The following is an 18,722-nucleotide window of genomic DNA, read 5'->3' as shown; positions in this document are numbered from 1 at the left end:
GATTATCAACCAAGCTGTAATTGGGACGACAGATATGTTGGTCCTCCTGGTGACGGAAACACACAAAGGAGGACTTTATGGCTATCTTTGCTTGCCTTATTTTCCTCATATTTGTTGTTTCCTCGGTGAAGTGCTGAGGAACTACAAACTACATAGTTTCGTTTGATTCATTGATGTTGCAAGCCTTTTAATTCAAAAAGGAATCTGCTCAATAGTATTGGGCATTTGGGTAGCCTGGTGGTTAAAGCATTCACTCATTGAGCCAAAGGCCCGGGTTCGATTCCCCACGTGTGTACAATGTGTGAAGCCCTTTCTGGCGTCCCCACCGTGCTAAAAGTGGTGTAAAACTACACTCACTCACTCAGTAGTACGGATGATACCCAAGTTGTAGGGTCGTTACAGTGAATTGATTACCTCTGATCTGAACTACTCTGCATTCACTGGCTGCAGCGTACCACACTTCATCACTGGCTGCAACGTACCCCACATCATCATCACTGGCTGCAACATTTCAGTGATGAACTGTAGTTAAGGGTTGAGTGTTTGAAAACGATGAGTTTTGTGGGCTGTTAAACCAACAATCTTCACATATTCTCCCCAATTTTTCATAGAAACTTTCCTCATTTCACACCTTGGCTTTGTGTACAAAAGTAGCTAATTTCAAAATAGAATTTGCAGATAGTGAAAGGTATGTCTTGTGCAAGTAAGGATTTTAATTTGTGAGTTGAGATTCGTACGAAAATGTCAGAAAAAAATCTAGAATGAATCTAATTTCAAAATGTTGAGTCTTTAGAAAGTGAGAAATTTGAACTGTGTATATATTTGGATATGTCTCATTTCTCATTTGATTTGTTTTTCATAATTATCGGTAATGAATATATCTAGAGCACATGTACATTCTTTTAATGTATTTATACAAACGTGTCAAAACAGATTTGTAAAATCTGGTTTAATATCAATTCTGTTGAATTAATAAACTGTGAAACTAAACAAGCACCTGTTTTCAGAATGAATCCCATGTAAAAGGAACATCTGCATCGGCCAGTCTCTTGACGCAGCCGCACACTAGCACACTGGGGTGGCCATTGATAATGACTTGGAATACAGTATCATACCTAGTTTGTCTTGTGTGTTGCCTCAAATACAACTGGGAATGTCTTGTATAATCAATAGCCAAGAATGAGAATTTTCAGCCCATCCATGTAATTCCATGGATTTTGTTATATCAAGGGTAGCTTTTGTTTGTTGTTAAAGACAGCACCTAGCAATATTCCAGCTATATGACAGTACTCTATAAATAATCAAATCTGGACCAGACAATCCAGTGACTGACATCATGAGCATTGATCTACGCAATTGGGATACGATGTCATGCATAAACCAAGTCAGCGAGCCTGATCATTTTATCCCGTTAGTCCCCTCTTATGACAAGCATGGATAGCTGAAGATCAATTCTAACCAGGAATCTCCATGTTTTTTTCAGGTTTCTTCAAGATAATAACTTTTGTAACACACGCCATTACAATATACGCACTTCCCCTCACCTCTTTTTTCTCAGGGAAACTTCTTTTCCAAGGAAAAGTATATCATAACAGCCTCTTGATTCCATCAAATTGATATCAGCAGCTCTTGCGATATATTCCAAACTCCCAATCAAAGAAAGCAGTTTGATTGGTTGTCCAAAATTATGTTTGTTTGTTTGTTGTTGAATGCCGCACTCAGCAATATTCCAGCTATATGACGGCGGTCTGTAAATAATCGAGTCTGGACCAGACAATCCAGTGATTTCATGAGCATTGATCCACGCAATTGGGATACAATGACATGCATCAATCGTGCCAAATTATGACAGAGAAAGTCTGTACTGGGTCATTGAGAAGAGAGATGGTTATGTCACTTCCAAAATGAGGCCTTGGTGGTGATCATAATAGAAGGGAGATATAATACACTGGATAATTGATGCATTCCACCTATCTATCATTTCATCAAGATGTGCACAATGTACCTCCATTACAACTAGCATAGGATACTTGGACAAACTTGACCCACAATCCAATCATGTTTTCTCTCAGTGTCTCGGTGACAGTGATAAGTAAGTGTGGACCAGATATCCAGTGATTGATGTTACATGCCACATCCCACACTGTTTGTGCAGTACAGCCCATTACGGTAAAGTTCGGACCAGCTCTACATGGTACAACGTTTGTTTCTTGTTGGAAGCCACACGCAGCAATGTTCCAGCTATATGACAGCAGCCAGACCAGACAATCCTGTAAATGATATTATGAGCAACAATCTAAGCTGTCAGAGTATAACAATGACAATCAATCAAACAAATCACAAGCCTGACCAACCATTTCACGATGAGATTGAGTGAGTGAGTATAGTTTTACGCCGCTTTTAGCAATATTCCAGCAATATCACGGCGGGGGACACCAGAAATGGGTTTCACACATTGTACCCATGTCGGGAATCGAACCCGGGTCTTCAGCGTGACGAGCGAACGCTTTAACCACTAGGCTACCTAACCGCCCCCTTTCACGATGAGAAGCTTGGCCCAACTGCCCCCGTCACTGACAACACAGACAAGAGTAATCGTTGATGTTTTTATAGCTCTAAGAGTAAGTATACATTAAGTGAAATGAAACATGTTGAGAAACTTCTTGGATAATCAGTTGTGCAAATATTCTTGTGGCGAAGACAGTCCGTATTTGAGTTGAAATAAAAAATAATCACAAACCACAATGCTCTCTAGCCAATCAGATCTCCTTCCATGAGAACTTCAGATAGTGGACTTCGCAATCAGCATGTCTTAACATATAACAAGCATTTGACATTAAAAAATTTGCAATGAAATTAAAATAACAGACTCTTTAATATCAACAAATCTGGCCCTTTTTTTATAGTAAACGGATAGGCAATACAAGCTGACCAAACAAAATAGTGTATCTTAATCTGTCAAAGTCATGGAAGTATTTTTGTTAAAGGGAGAATTCGTGTTGGTGTTGGTTGTCTTCGATAATTGAAACATGGTATGTCAAACAAATGCACAGCAATGCAATCAACACATCAAATATATCTTAGATCATAAACTGTTACTATGGTTATAGCACCTTGACAAAATACACACTTTTCCTGAAAAATGTTCATGTATGAATTTTAAAGTCTCACGGACAAAATAATCAATGGCTTTGTCTGATCCTCACATGAGTGCCCTGGTAGGGGTGAAAAAAACTCAGCAAATTGATTTATAATTTACTCAAATCTCCAACCAAACAAACTTATTTCATCACAGCGCCATATAATTTAATACTGGGAATAGAAACACTTTTGCATTGGCCCAAATTGAAACACAATGAAAAGATTTCAATTTAAAATGTATTGATTCCAAATCTGACATTAATAGTCAATGAAAGGAAATAAATTTAAACAAACTTTCACATTACAAGATGCATCATGGAGAATATATACATATATACAAGTAAGGTATTATCACCAACCCTAAGCTTAATAAGCAGGCAATATCTGAATGAAAGCATCATATCAGTGACATCTCTGTGTCAAGAAATATTGGGGGACATCACTTAGTCATCCCATTCATCATCATCACATTCATCGTCTTCATCATCATCGTCATCTTCATCATCTGAAAAAAGATCATTCATTCATTTACTGGTACTTGATCATGTTAATACTGACTCATGCACTAACCAAACTCAAGCTCTCTCCATCTTCCCAAGACAAGGGAGTTAACTGACTATTAAAGTCCCGTTTCCACCCTTGCCCAACTAGGCTGGTATTATGGAGTTATGTTTTGGCTGGACTAACGAGTCTAGGCATAGTCCAATCAAAATCGCGCAATGAAATTGAAATCTAGTTCGTAAACTGTCATGCAATCTGGTTCGTAAACTTGGCCAAGTTGGAATAATGTGTAATGGTCTGGGTGTCCTGATGAAGATCAGCAGGGAAACTGAAAACTCCCAGGTTTCGTTACGCATCCAAACAAAACAAATGTCAGCACACTTAGGGACTGAGATTTGTCGTGATGGTTTCCCCTGGAGCTATAAATGTTCATGTGAAAAAAAGTGAATAGGTTATATTTGTTTAATGCTGTATCAGCAAATAAAAGAATGAAAAATGAGGTCATGGTATATCATATGTATATCATGGTATATCCCACCTGATCCATGGATATGTTTCTGTCTGTTGGCAAGGGCACGTGCCAGAGCTCCCACAAGACCTGCACTGTCGTCACTCTGGGCCTGTTTCTCAGACTGCTCCACCTGAACACAGCCAACACACATATAGTCTGGTACAAAAACAGAAATCTTATCTCTACTAAAATCCAAAAACTACATGTACCCTACTCATACACATGTTCCAAGAGGGAGCACGGGTGGCCCAGTCGTCTAAGGCGCCGCGATTCGCTGTGCAGAGTTGCGTACCTTGGGCACGCCAGAAACCTATGATCATGGGTTCGATTCCCAGTTCGCCCCGATTGTGTTTCTAGGTTTGTCAGCACCATACCCGTGCTCGTGGATTTCACCGAAGTGGTAAACGTCTGGGGCCTGCATCACTTCGGGCTTTCCTCCCACATTAAGCTGACACACCGTGATATAACTGGAATAATGTTAAAAGCGGCATTAAACCCAACTCACTCACTCACTCACTCACTCACAAGTTCCAAGTGGGGCAGATCAGAAGAAATTGCTCAGGCAACCTCTCAAACACTTAAGCGAAGAAGAAGGATCTATATTGTGTATGTAATTGCTAACATATTTTAAAAAGAAATCTTATTTCTCCAAACCACAACCTCTGTGGATTTGCTTATTTTGGCATGTCTTGATGGCTTCTACTTAAACTTACCCTCTTGAGGTTGGCCCCACCCTGGATGGCCTTCAGAAGGTTCCCACGGGCATCTGAAGAGCCCCCACTTTTCTCACTTGCATCCACCTTCTTCAATGTGGTTCCCATGTGAATCTGGGACAACAGGCCACCACGCCCACCTCCTGGGCCTGCCCGGGGTGGGGCATCCATGCTATCATTGCCAGGTGGCGGTGGCGGCGGCGGGGGTGGGGGAGCACCTGCTGGGGGAGGGGGGTGGTGGTGCTCCTGATGGGGGTGGAGGCGGGGGTGGAGCACTGCCCATTGGGGGCCGAGAAGAAGCAGGTGCTGGAGGAGGGCGTGGCGGGGACATTACTGGCGCTCTAGTTGGTGGGCCCTGGCGGCCTGGGGGCGGGGGTGCTTGGGACCTGGGAGGGATTCTCTGCGGGGGTGGAGGTGCTCCTTGACGTGCTGCAGGCGGAGGGGGAGGGGGAGGTCCAGTGTTTCTGGAGGGAGGGGGAGGGGGTGCCCCTGGTCCTGGTCTAGCTGGAGGAAGAGGTGCTGAAATGATAGGCGTGTTTAGTAGTTTTGTAATTACATGTACTGAACATGATGAACAGAAAAAAAATAAAATAAAAACTCACTTTAGTAGCAACACAGATAGCAAGTATCGTACAGTATCTATAGCAGGGCTGAGATGCTATACTGAAGTCACTCTTTGTCCTGTGTTCAATGTACAATAATTACTGCTATACTTTACATTATTCAGAGGAAGATTAAATGAATATTTTCAGAAAAAAAAAAAATATATATTTTCCGAAATCACTCAATGTTTATGGTATCTTAAGATCCACACATGATGAAACTGAATGATAGATATGATAAAGCCGAAACGTTGATCCAAACCAATCGAAGACTTTCTGATGTCCACATGATCATGATGATCACCCCAACTTATGACATGGCGCACATTTATACAGAAAGATGTGCATCAGCAAATCAATTCAGCATTCGTGTCTACACGACATCTTACAGTGAGATGTCCACGATCAGTGTTCGAAATATAAATAAATTACCAGGCCGCCATCAGGACCCACAGACTTTATAAGCTGAAGGACCTGATTAAACTCTTCAGGCCCTCATTTAAAAAAAACTGCAGCTTATTGTGACAAATGAATTGACAAGTAAATTTTCTTCAGGTCATAAAGACCCATACAAATTTGAAACTATGGACCTGACACAAGATTATCTGCCACAAGCCTACGGGCAGGTGCTTATTTCGAACACTGTCAACTATCAAGACTGACATATTTAATATCAACATACCTACTACTTTGATTTGACATACATACTAATTTTATTTGACAAGGAACATGTCTCTGTGAGCAATAAACACTGAGAATTTCATTTACTCAGAATGTCCAAATCTGATTTTGGTTTCAAAATACAACATTAATAATAAACATTAAACAAAATTTGAATTGAAGCAAACAGTACAGTGAAAAACTCACTAAGAAAAATCATAATGGTTTCCAACTGTTTACTGTCAGTTATCATGTTATCATGAGCACAACATAAACAATGATACATACATACCACCAGAGCTGACCACCTTCCTGCATACTAAAAAACTATAAGAAGCAGACGCAACATAGAGAGAGAGATGATAGGTGCGAGGGAAATGTGCAAGGGGAGGTAATTCACACAGGGGGAACAACTCTGTATTTTAGCATAGTTCAGAACAAGATGAAGAGCACTTGGTTCTCAAGTAGCAACTTTCAAAACATTTGATACGGTTTGTTTGAAGTTTATTGCTCCTTGGTAAGATTTTATCTAAATGCAGAAACAAAATTTGGTACCAGATGCTTAGCTAATTTAAAACTAGTATAGCTTGTGGGGTCTGTAGCCAAGGTAACACATATAACAAACTAGAATATTTTCCAGTGCCCAAATCATGCAAATAATCCCCTTCCTTAATTTAAATGCTGGCATCTCATCTGTCCACAAGGAAAGGAAGAGGCTACAAATGAAGCTTATTCTTGAAAATAAAAACGTGGTTTTGTCATAAATGAATTAGGTTATTTGACACTTTGAATTAAGATATCAAGTACAAATATTTTATCTGTCACCTCAATACATATATAATGACAATTACACTGTACCTCATGTCCAGAGAAGAATCTCATTATGTATGATAAACCATGGTAAGACCATCATTCATCCTCTTCAACAGCTTGCCTGAGGCACGGGTGGCCCAGTGGTCTAAGGCGCTGCAGAATTCCGTCCCTTGGGTACACCAGAAACCTAGGATTGTGGGTTCGAATCCTGGTTCGCCCCAATTATGTTTCTAGGTTTGTCAGCACCATACCCGTGCTCGTGGGGTTCACCGAAGTGGTAATCGTCTGAGACCTGAATCACTTCAGGCTTTCCTCCCACATTAAGGATCTACGCAATTGAGATACAATGACTTGCATAGACTAAGTCAGCAAGCTTGACCATCTGATCCCATTAGAAACCTCTTAGCAACAAGCATGGGTAGCTGAAGATCAATTGTAACCTGTATTCACAGGTATTTTCTTTTGCAAGTGAGGATGTTTAGAAGTATCATACTTGATTCTTATTTGGAACATAGACCTATGTCGAACCCTCATTCGGAAGAGGCATTTTGATTGGTTGTCTATTTCAAGGTCATAGCAGCAGAAAACCTGTATTTAGTTGTGTAAGAGGTGGCCATGTCACTTCCAACATGGTGTTCATCTTAATAGATCGAGGATAAGTTGCCCCCCAAACAAACTTTCCTTCTTTTTTTCCCGACACTACTTTTGTGGATTGTAGTGTAAGGCGGAAAGATGAATACTTAGCATATGTGAAAATACTCAAGTTTGAGCTTTGGAGGCTGTGAGTTAGTAGACCAAACCATTATATTTGCAGTATTAGTAGGCCAGTGTCACAAGAAACGACCCTGTTGCACAAAACTATCTTAGCGATATGACTTTCATAAATCAGTGTTAAAGAATCCAGTTACGACTGCCTTATCGCTAAGATTGATAAGCGGAACAGGGCTGGACAGCAGTGTCTCATGCTATTACTTCGCCTCACCCACTACAACTTAAAATGAACTAAAATACAAAGTTGCGGATAGATATGAAGCAGCAAAATAAACAAAACGTCGGACTCTAACCAACAGAGGCAGGGGGTGGTGGTGGTGGTGCAGGCCTACCAGCCATTTCTTTTCGGACAGCTTCAATGCCACCATTTTTCTCGACAAAATCGTAGATGAAGTTGAGAGTCTCCTTGTCGACTTGGTCCTCTGGCTTGATTCCCACTGACTGGAACAACATCTTCATGTCTGGTTCCAGGTTATTCATCTGAAGATCAATCAGGTTGTTTATGTGAGATGTATGACATGCCTGAGTTATTTATTGCCACTGCGAGCAGTGGGGAATCAGTCCATGGGATTGGATGAGGAATCAGTCCATGGGATGGGGTGAGGAATCAGTCCATGGGATGGGGTGAGGATCAGTCCATGGGGTGGGGTGAGGAATCAGTCCATGGGGTGGGGTGGGGAATCAGTCCATTGGGTGGGGTGGGGAATCAGTCCATGGGATGGGGTGAGGAATCAGTCAATGGGATGGGGTGAGGATCAGTCCATGGGGTGGGGTGTGGAATCAGTCCATGGGGTGGGGTGAGGAATCAGTCCATGGGATGGGGTGAGGAATCAGTCCATGGGATGGGGTGAGGAATCAGTCAATGGGATGGGGTGAGGATCAGTCCATGGGGTGGGGTGAGGAATCAGTCCATGGGCTGGGGTGGGGAATCAGTCCATGGGATTGGGTGAGGATTCAGTCCATGGGATAGGGTGAGGATCAGTCCATGGGATGGGGTGAGGAATCAGTCCATGGGGTGGGGTGGGGAATCAGTCCATGGGATGGGGTGAGGAATCAGTCCATGGGATGGGGCGAGGAATCAGTCAATGGGATGGGGTGAGGATCAGTCCATGGGGTGGGGTGAGGAATCAGTCCATGGGATGGTGGGGAATCAGTCCATGGGATGGGGTGAGGATTCAGTCCATGGGATGGGGTGAGGATCAGTCCATGGGGTGGGGTGAGGAATCAGTCCATGGGCTGGGGTGGGGAATCAGTCCATGGGGTGGGGTGGGGAATCAGTCCATGGGATGGGGTGAGGAATCAGTCCATGGGATGGTGGGGAATCAGTCCATGGGATGGGGTGAGGATCAGTCCATAGGGTGAGATGGGATGGGTTGCACCCTAGTCAGATAAATTTATCAAAGTTGAAACACAGGCCAGTGTTCTGACAGTGTCAGTAAACTAATCACACACTGCTGTAAAACATTACAGGAACATGCGCACATAATCTTTAAGTGTTCACAGTTTGATGATGTTAAGTCCATCAAAACATGACAAATTACTCAGACCACTAGGATAAGTGATATATTCTGGGAAATAGAGCTTAGCGGTATAGTGTTCCATTTCAATGCTGTGAGGACAACCAAGGGTTAGTCACACACATATCATTCCTTTGACATGCACAAGGTGCATGTAGTCATAAACACTAGGTTGCAATTTTCAATAATAGGTTGCACTTGTGCATGTTTTATACAGCTAGATCGAGCCCAGGTTTTGTTACCCAAGTTGAAACTTGAATATGTATATTCAAACAGTCATACTTACATCAAATCCCTTGTCAGGATCCCAACCAACATGGCTGACATGTCTGCAAAACGATAAGGTCACCAATAAAACGCAATTACATCTACTAGAGTAAAAGGAGAAGATATATTCTCTGGCTAAATACCCATTCCCACCAAAGTACTTGTGAAATACCAATCTCATTAAAGTCAGATCTAAGTTCTCACTTCCGCTAAACAAAGATCTGAGGACATCTCATTACGGGTCACGGCAGAACGACCTTTCGAGAACTTTGACCAACCACTGAAACTACTAACAAGAAGTCGATATCAGCCAAAGAGAAAGCAGCTGTCTCAAGCTTTACTGCACTCATTTCAACCTGGCGACTTCCATTTCAGACTATGCTTGAAATATATATTGACACAGTTCGATTAAAATTTTGAAAACTGAACTAACGGACATTCTGGAATGTCTAATATATTGTGGCGATTGTATGGCACTGCTTCCCGCGTACTGTGAAACGCCTCCTCCGTTCAAATGTTTATCCCACGGAAGCGAGAGATAGACGATAATTTTGACTGAATCAGTCGTACGGACCGTAACTGTCATTCAGAATACCCCGTTTTAACGTTTTCGAGGTTTACATTATGTACATTAATCTACAGGTACGATGCGTAAGTGAGTGAGGTTTTACGCAATATTCCAGCAATATCACGGTGGGGGACACCACAAATGATCATGATGATCATGATGATTAGAAAACACATTCCAAGTGTCACTTTCATGATCTGGTAAGCGAGGCTTTGATTGGTCAGTTGAAAGGTTGTTCTGACATGACCCGTAATGGGATGTCCTCAGATCTTTGCTTAGCAATAACGAGAACTATAAGATCTGATTTTAATGAGATTGGTGAAATACTTAACCATTGCTAAACATTTCAACAGGTTTCTACTCAGCAGTATTGTTCCAGCTGTGTGAGGGCAACCTGAAAATAATCAGTCTGGACAAAATGCTGGACATCAGACACATGAGCGATGACATGCAATCAGCCAAATCACGGAGTCTAGCCACTCGATCCATTCAGTCGCCTCCTACGACATGCATAGGTTGTTCGAGACCTATTCTAACCCATAATCCCACTAAGGATGTAAGCTATAGCTACAAATACCACTGTACATGTAGTTTGACAGTACCTGAAGTCCGTTGGGGTACTAATGTCCTCCTTGGTCAGTTTCTTCGGCCCTCCTTTTTTGTCTTTCTTATCTTTGTTACTTTTCTTGGATCCGTTCTGCTTGTTGGAGTCCACAATGTTCAGCGTTACAGGAGCGTTCGCTAGAACAGGAGAGCAGAAAGTAGCTACAAGCTATGTACCGGTATTTCACCAATAAAGTTTCCAAATATAGTAATGATTCATTGTCTCTTTTTCACCACTCATTCTTTGCAAATTAGCTTGCACAGTCCACTCTAACTATGTTCTAGCAGGTTGTTGGTTGGTTTTTTACTGTCACTTCCAGCAATATTCCAGCTATATGATGGTTGTAGATTATTGAGCCTGAACCAGACAATCCAGTGATTTACATCATGTACATCAATCTACAGGTACGATGAGTGAGTGAGTGAGGTTTTATGCAATATTCCAGCAATATCACGGTGGGGGACACCACAAATGGGCTTCACACAATGTACCCATGTTGGGAATCGAACCTGGGTCTTCAGCGTGACAATAAACGCTTTAACCACTAGGCTACCCGACCGCCCCCTACAAATACGATGACATGCATCAACCGAGTCTGACCACTCGATCCTGTTAGTCACAGTATAATGACACCCCTGGATATTTCACTACTGAAGTTAGTAAAAGAAAATCAGCAGGAAGGGAATTATTTTTTGAAAATCTCAAATATATTCCACATTTGTAACACAAGCATGATAACTTGGACTCTGCTAGAACTCTTGACTACCTAAATGTTCACACATCAATAACCTTGGCTTCATACCTGGAGCTGGTCTGTTTGGCTGAGCAGGTGCCCCTCCGGGTGGTGGAGCTTGTCTGGCACCGGCCGCACCCGTGTTCCTCTTCTTCTGGGTCTTCTCTATAATAAAGACCAAACATGATGAAATTCATCTTAAACACGTAAAATGCATTTCTAACTCTTGCTTATTTCCCAACAATCTAATTAGTTTGTTAATCCTATTTAAGGTGAGGTGATGTGAAAGTTGGTTTAACATCGCGTTCAAGATTATTGCACTTGTCGACGACGCCCATGCATGTGTGTGTGACTGCTTGTACTAGTCCAGGCTGATGTCCATTTTATAGTGCTAGCCCACTGAGAATCATGCCACAGACACAGTCCACTGACTCTGAGCTGAACAGTAGTTTTAGCCCCTTAATGCTGAGCGCCAGACAGGGTAACAACAAGTAACATATTTTTTCACATCTTTTGGTATGACACGGCTGTCGATCTAACCGCTGACCTTCCACTCTCCGTCCAGATGCTCCATCCACGAGACGGCTCCAAAATAATAAAGAGAAGCTGCGTGTGTTCTTGTTTAACTCATCCCAGAGTGACGAGGGTCAGAGACATTTACCTCTTTTGTAAAACACAAAAACATGGGCATTGTGCTGACAGAACAAGTGTCATTGTCTGACAAATATGTGATTTGTACTCATGACTAGCAAATCCTGAACGGCAAAGGGATGCACCTCTTCATAATGAATTGTAGTGCCTAAGCGCCATCAGCAAAACTTTTTTTTTCAATTTTTCTGGCTTACGCATTTTACGATGGTGTCTCTCAGCCAACTTGTTCTCCACGGCATTCTTGAACTTCAGAGCTTCATCTTCACTGGCAAAATTAAGTCCCGCCTGAGAACTCTGAAACAGGAAGTTGGTTGGTTTGTTGTTTAACGTCGCACTCAGCAATATTCCAGCTACATGGCGGCGGTCTGTAAATAATCAAGTCTGGACCAGACAATCCAGTGATTGATATCATGAACATCGATCCACGCAATTGGGATTGATGACATGTATCAACCAAGTCAGCGAGCCTGACCATCCGATCCCGTTAGTCGCCTTTTACGACAAGCATAGTCACCATTTACGGCAAGCATGGGTTGCTGAAGACATATTCTACCCTGGAATCTTCATGGGTCTGAAGCAAGAAGTAGCGGGAACACTGTTCAAACATTGTTGTTACCATTCCTCATTGTGTCAACCACTAACATGGTCAGCATCGTCAGTGTTGTTGGTAAAGGCTTCACAGCAAACTTAAGTTTGCCGATTTACGTTTCAAATATGTAAACATGTGGCCATTCTCTAGAACACGAAAATGAAAGAAATCTTGGATGCATATGTTGTCAATGATTATTCTGTCAATACAGTTATTACAAAGTTTGTTTTTTTGTGGAAACTCACATCTGCCTCAAAGGTATGGAAATACTCTCTTGGACACTTGTAGCGGAACTGATTGTACAGCTCTTGTTCCCATAGCAACTGTTGTTTCTGGAAAAGGTGACTATCATTTACAAGGAATCACAAATTTATGATAAAAAGCCTCTGTTCAATACAGAATGTCAAGAACATTGTCAGCTTAAAAAAGTACATGAATTATTTTTGTATTTCGTCACCAAGGGTCACGTAAACAAGGAAAAGACAAATGGACAACAAGGATAATACATCATCATGACTGAAATCTTTAACTCACCAAGAAACCTAAACAATGCTAAACACTGCATGAAAGTTAAAACATAGTATATCATGATGTATATGTACTTTAACACAAGTATCCATGGAAACAACACTGACATTTATCAATATGACAACCCCCATGTTATCATTCTCAGTACTCTGACTCCCCACCTTACCCTGATGTCATACACTCGAATGAAGTAGGAACGCTTGGTGTTGTCTTTGACAAACGACGCCACGCCAGAGGAGCGCTTGTTCCATCTTGACTTGTCTGGGGAGTCTGACAGGTACAGCTGCACTACCCCCGACGCCAGTGTCTTCAACAAAAATATCATTGGTCAAATCCACAAAAGACAATAATTTGCATGTTGGGACTTTTTTCTTATTATGCCATGAGACTGTAGCTCACTTAGTGAGTGAACATTGCTTTTTGAAATGAGGCATCACGCTTAAGAACGCTTGGAATCCTATTTGTAGATTCTATATCCATCTTGTGTTCTATTTCTAGGGTGTTTCGCAATGGATCGACACGAAGCTTTCCAGTGTCGCCTAATAAAGTCATATTTCGCCCCTTTTTATTTATCTGAAGACAATATGACACAAAGACGAAAGTATATGAATTATGGACTTTAAAATAAAATGTTGCAAGATGTCAAGCAGACTCAAATCGCCTAAGTTTTCAGAGGCGTGTACATAATACCATACTTCACACCCAATTATCATCACTATTGAAAAAAAAAATCGCCTCCCACTTGAAATGACCAATTTCTTTGTCTTACCGTACAGCCGCGTCCCAGACATCCAAAGAGTAAATCGTTTTCAGCATTATTAAGCAAAATACATGAACTGTTGGCAGGTCTTTGTCGATTTTGGATCGACATTGTAAGATTCTGTGCATTCAAGTCGACCGAACTTGTCCCAATAACTTCCTGGTTCAGGTTCACGTCATCAAAACTCCTTCCGGGTTTATCGGCATTTTCCGGACGTATCCGTGAAACTAAACGAGTTCAACGAATTCGTCACCACTCGACCCTTTCCGTAAGCTACAAGAAGATTCGCTACGCGGCTTGTCCCGGAAAAACACGAGTTGGTCACGAATGAAAGAATCAGGTGCGCATTCACCTGAGCTTCTCACAGCATTTACAGCTATTGGGAGGTTACGACAGTGACACGCGCTGGGATAGAGATTGACAAGCTATATTGTTAGAAAGAGTCCAGTCAATAAAAAACAAAAAAAACAAAAACACGCATCTTAAGAAAAGGACGGAAATATGACAGGAAGGATGAATATCCCATGTGTAATGAAACAATACTCACAAATGGAATGAACCAACAGGAAATGGCCAGTAAATAAACATATATCCCCTTTATAAATATAAGTAGTTATATATAGGGGGTATAAATTTTTATTTTATACTTCAGTGTGAAGGACTGAGTTTTCCGAAGTTGAGAAAAGTGATATTTTTATTGCAGTAAACATAACAATTGATATTTCACTGCAGTGAACATAACACTTTGACGGAAAAATTGTCATACAAGAGTTACCTCCCTTAAAATTGACTAGCCCGTACACAAACTGTTGACGTTCATTTTACGTTAGGTTCACATTGACATGGCAAAATAATGATAGACGGTCGTTTATGGAGTAATACCACCTCTTTCCGTTTGTTATTCTCTCAAAAATGATTCCTTATAAACTGCACATTTCTCATTTTACTCGTCAATCGAGACTGTTTGTTTTGCAATTTTTGTTACTTGACCAACGTATATTCTTTTGCTTCCTACAGCGGTGTCCTATTTTTCAAGAATAATTTTTGTTAAAGTTGATTTTGTATATAATCATATCTAAATGTATGATAAAGAATTTTCGCGACCCTAATTATTTTTTGATACTTTTGTTTATATTTTTAAGATTTTGGAACACGAAACTAGTCGCAAATACAAGGGGTGGTAAACCGTGTCTGTGTGTAAGGTGGAGAGAATTTACGTTTCAAGGTTTTACATTTACAATGTGATTTTCTGGCAGACAAGTACACATAGTATATACATGTAATAAATAGGTTCATACATCTGTCGAGTGAAATATCATGTTTCTCTCATCGAGTGACGGGGGAAAGGAGATATTTTCACGATACATTTTCACCCACAGGAAATGGCCGGTAAATCAACATATATACCCCATATATATATGACCAATAACGAGTTCCTATGAATGAACCCGTGAAGATCCGGGTAAGAATAGGTCTTCAGCAACCCATGCTTAACGTATGAGGCGACTAACGGGATCGAGTGGTCGGGCTCGCTGACTTGGTTGATGCATGTCATCGTATCCCAATGGCATAGATCGATGCTCATATGATGTCAATCACTGGACTGTCTTGCCCAGACTCGATTATTTACAGATCGCCGTCAAAAAGCTGGAGTATTGCCGAGTGCGGCGTTAAAAATCAAAGAAACAAACAAACCAAAATAGAATGAGAGAGCAACACTTTAATGTAAGATATGATTTTCCGTTTCAACTAGAAAATGTATGATTCAGGAACATATTTAAAATTAAATTGATATCTGTATAAAAAAAGAGTAACAACAAACCAATATCGCAGTTAAGCCTGTTTGCCATATTCGTTTTAAATGTCACACTGAACACCCAGAATATCACCTGCATTAAGGGTCCAAATTGCCTTGTAAATATGGAAACCTCCAACAGTGCTAAAGGTGCAATATTGGTAAATATTGGCCATATAGAAACGTGCTACAACTCATGTTTAAGAATATCCGCTATGGGATAGCAATCAATTTTTCAATATATATTGAGCCCATGGGCTTAAAAACGTTATATATTTCCGATTTTAAGCCCACGTGCTAAACAACGAGGGGTTTAGATACGTGCAGTCCCAGTAAATGTGTTGTCATGTGTGTCTGTGTATTGCAAGACTTAGTGTTCTCACAGTTTCAGGTGTCCTTTGAATCAGATTTTGAAACATTTTCAGTTCGGATTATTTTAAACTTGTGCGTATTTTTGGTGTCTCTCATTCGTATAAATTGTTTAATTGAGTTTAATTGATTAAACACTGGTTTCTCTGGTCAAGATTCGATTATTCACTGGTGGAATATGTTTCTATATACGACCGAATGCATCACAGATTGACCTTGTAAATGGTCTGTTTGTTTAATTGAATTTAATTGATTAAACACTGGTTTCTCTGGTCAAGATTCGATTATTCACTGGTGGAATATGTTTCTATATTACGACCGAATGCATCACAGATTGACCTTGTAAATGGTCTGTTTGTTTAATTGAGTTTAATTGATTAAACACTGGTTTCTCTGGTCAAGATTCGATTATTCACTGGTGGAATATGTTTCTATATTACGACCGAATGCATCACAGATTGACCTTGTAAATGGTCTGTTTGTTTAATTGAGTTTAATTGATTAAACACTGGTTTCTCTGGTCAAGATTCGATTATTCACTGGTGGAATATGTTTCTATATTACGACCGAATGCATCACAGATTGACCTTGTAAATGGTCTGTTTGTTTAATTGAGTTTAATTGATTAAACACTGGTTTCTCTGGTCAAGATTCGATTATTCACTGGTGGAATATGTTTCTATATTACGACCGAATGCATCACAGATTGACCTTGTAAATGGTCTGTTTGTTTAATTGAATTTAATTGATTAAACACTGGTTTCTCTGGTCAAGATTCGATTATTCACTGGTGGAATATGTTTCTATGTACGACCGAATGCATCACAGATTGACCTTGTAAATGGTCTGTTTGTTTAATTGAATTTAATTGATTAAACACTGGTTTCTCTGGTCAAGATTCGATTATTCACTGGTGGAATATGTTTCTATGTACGACCGAATGCATCACAGATTGACCTTGTAAATGGTCTGTTTGTTTAATTGAATTTAATTGATTAAACACTGGTTTCTCTGGTCAAGATTCGATTATTCACTGGTGGAATATGTTTCTATGTACGACCGATTGCATCACAGATTGACCTTGTAAATGGTCTGTTTGTTTAATTGAATTTAATTGATTAAACACTGGTTTCTCTGGTCAAGATTCGATTATTCACTGGTGGAATATGTTTCTATATTACGACCGAATGCATCACAGATTGACCTTGTAAATGGTCTGTTTGTTTAATTGAATTTAATTGATTAAACACCGGTTTCTCTGGTCAAGATTCGATTATTCACTGGTGGAATATGTTTCTATATTACGACCGAATGCATCACAGATTGACCTTGTAAATGGTCTGTTTGTAACGCAATGAGCCCTCATATAGCTAGAACATTGCCGAGTGTTTGTTTGTTTGTTTGTTTGTTTGTTTATTTGTTGTTTAACGCCAAACTCAGCAATATTCCAGCTATATGACGGCGGTCTGTAAATAATCGAGTCTGGACCAGACAATTCAGTGACTGATGTCATGAGCATCGATCTATGCAATTGGGATACGATAACATGCACCAACCAAGTCAGCAAGCTTGACCAACCGATCACGTTAGGCGCCTCTTACGACATACATATTCTTCCCCAGGGCACATTGGCGAGTTCGGCGTCAAACAACAAACATCCTAGAGCTTGTCTGAAATGTAATATAATGGGCTGTAATTGTGTTGTCTACGTAGATATACACAAACACAAGGCAAAATAAACACAATTTAATAAAATATGTAAATACATTGTTGTTTTGTTAAAAGACAAGTTCATCCACGATGTTGACATTTGTTTACAATGTGTATTAGCATGTTTGTAAATGAGTTTGCCACCAGGCATGAACAAGACACTTTTCCCTTGGTGTTTATAGTCGTGAGTGAGTGGATCGCCGTTTAAGGCCGCTTTAAACGCTCTTTCAGTTACATCAGCAAACCCAAGGTTACCCCGACTGACAGCGTTTACCACTGACGTCAAACTACATATAACGAGCACGTGATATGGTGGTGACAAGCCAAGATTCGTTATTAGGACTAATTGTAAAATGCCAAACCACGAACAGCGGATCGTAACAAGGCCAAGGGACACAGTTCTTAGACTCCTCGAGCACCCCCCACCCCCCCTCCCCTATTTATTACAAAGGACAAAAAAAAGAAAAGAAACTATTGGTGCTAAATATAAACACACAATTAAACGCTTCAAGAACGCTTTTCCTGTAATGACGTCATTACATCGTCAACCATGTTTGCATATATTGAACAATTCAAGATATTGGAGTGGGTTAATTTGACCATTTTCCTCTCATTTGTGATATCAAAAGCAACAAAAACCTAGAAGACACCGATAACCATGGTGATGAGTTTGTCTATTATAAGTTTGGATGGAATAAAGATCCGGCTATCAGTTTTAATGATTTACTTCATGATGAAACCTCTTCGAACATTATAAATGATATCAAAGAAGCTATCACTGTGAATATAGACAGCGCTGTGGATCTCATATGCGGACTGTACACGAGAGCTGCTGCTGCGATGAGCAGGCGACAGGGGTCACGTGACCCGAAGCGCAGAACCCAGTCTGCATGGTGGGACGCAGAGTGTGATAGAGTGA

General features: G+C 40.6%; 1 protein-coding gene across 1 annotated transcript; it reads right to left on the bottom strand.

The window, feature by feature from the left end:
• Nucleotides 1-2,592: 2,592 nt before the first annotated feature.
• On the bottom strand, nucleotides 2,593-14,104 carry LOC139445559 (actin nucleation-promoting factor WASL-like). The gene is given in 12 exon segments (XM_071226707.1): nucleotides 2,593-3,646; nucleotides 4,181-4,283; nucleotides 4,867-5,100; nucleotides 5,102-5,385; nucleotides 8,006-8,192; nucleotides 9,516-9,558; nucleotides 10,667-10,805; nucleotides 11,471-11,566; nucleotides 12,247-12,346; nucleotides 12,887-12,973; nucleotides 13,336-13,476; nucleotides 13,939-14,104. Coding segments are annotated over 12 exon segments (1,578 nt in total). The 5' UTR covers nucleotides 14,041-14,104; the 3' UTR covers nucleotides 2,593-3,584.
• Between the last annotated feature and the right edge of the window lie 4,618 nt (nucleotides 14,105-18,722).

The sequence above is a fragment of the Haliotis cracherodii genome, unplaced genomic scaffold, assembly GCF_022045235.1.
Source record: "Haliotis cracherodii isolate W230 unplaced genomic scaffold, xgHalCrac1.p SCAF_6, whole genome shotgun sequence".
Classification (NCBI taxonomy): domain Eukaryota; kingdom Metazoa; phylum Mollusca; class Gastropoda; order Lepetellida; family Haliotidae; genus Haliotis; species Haliotis cracherodii.
The sequence above is the reverse complement of the archived record's forward strand: the minus strand, read 5'-3'. Positions and strand labels throughout refer to the sequence as shown.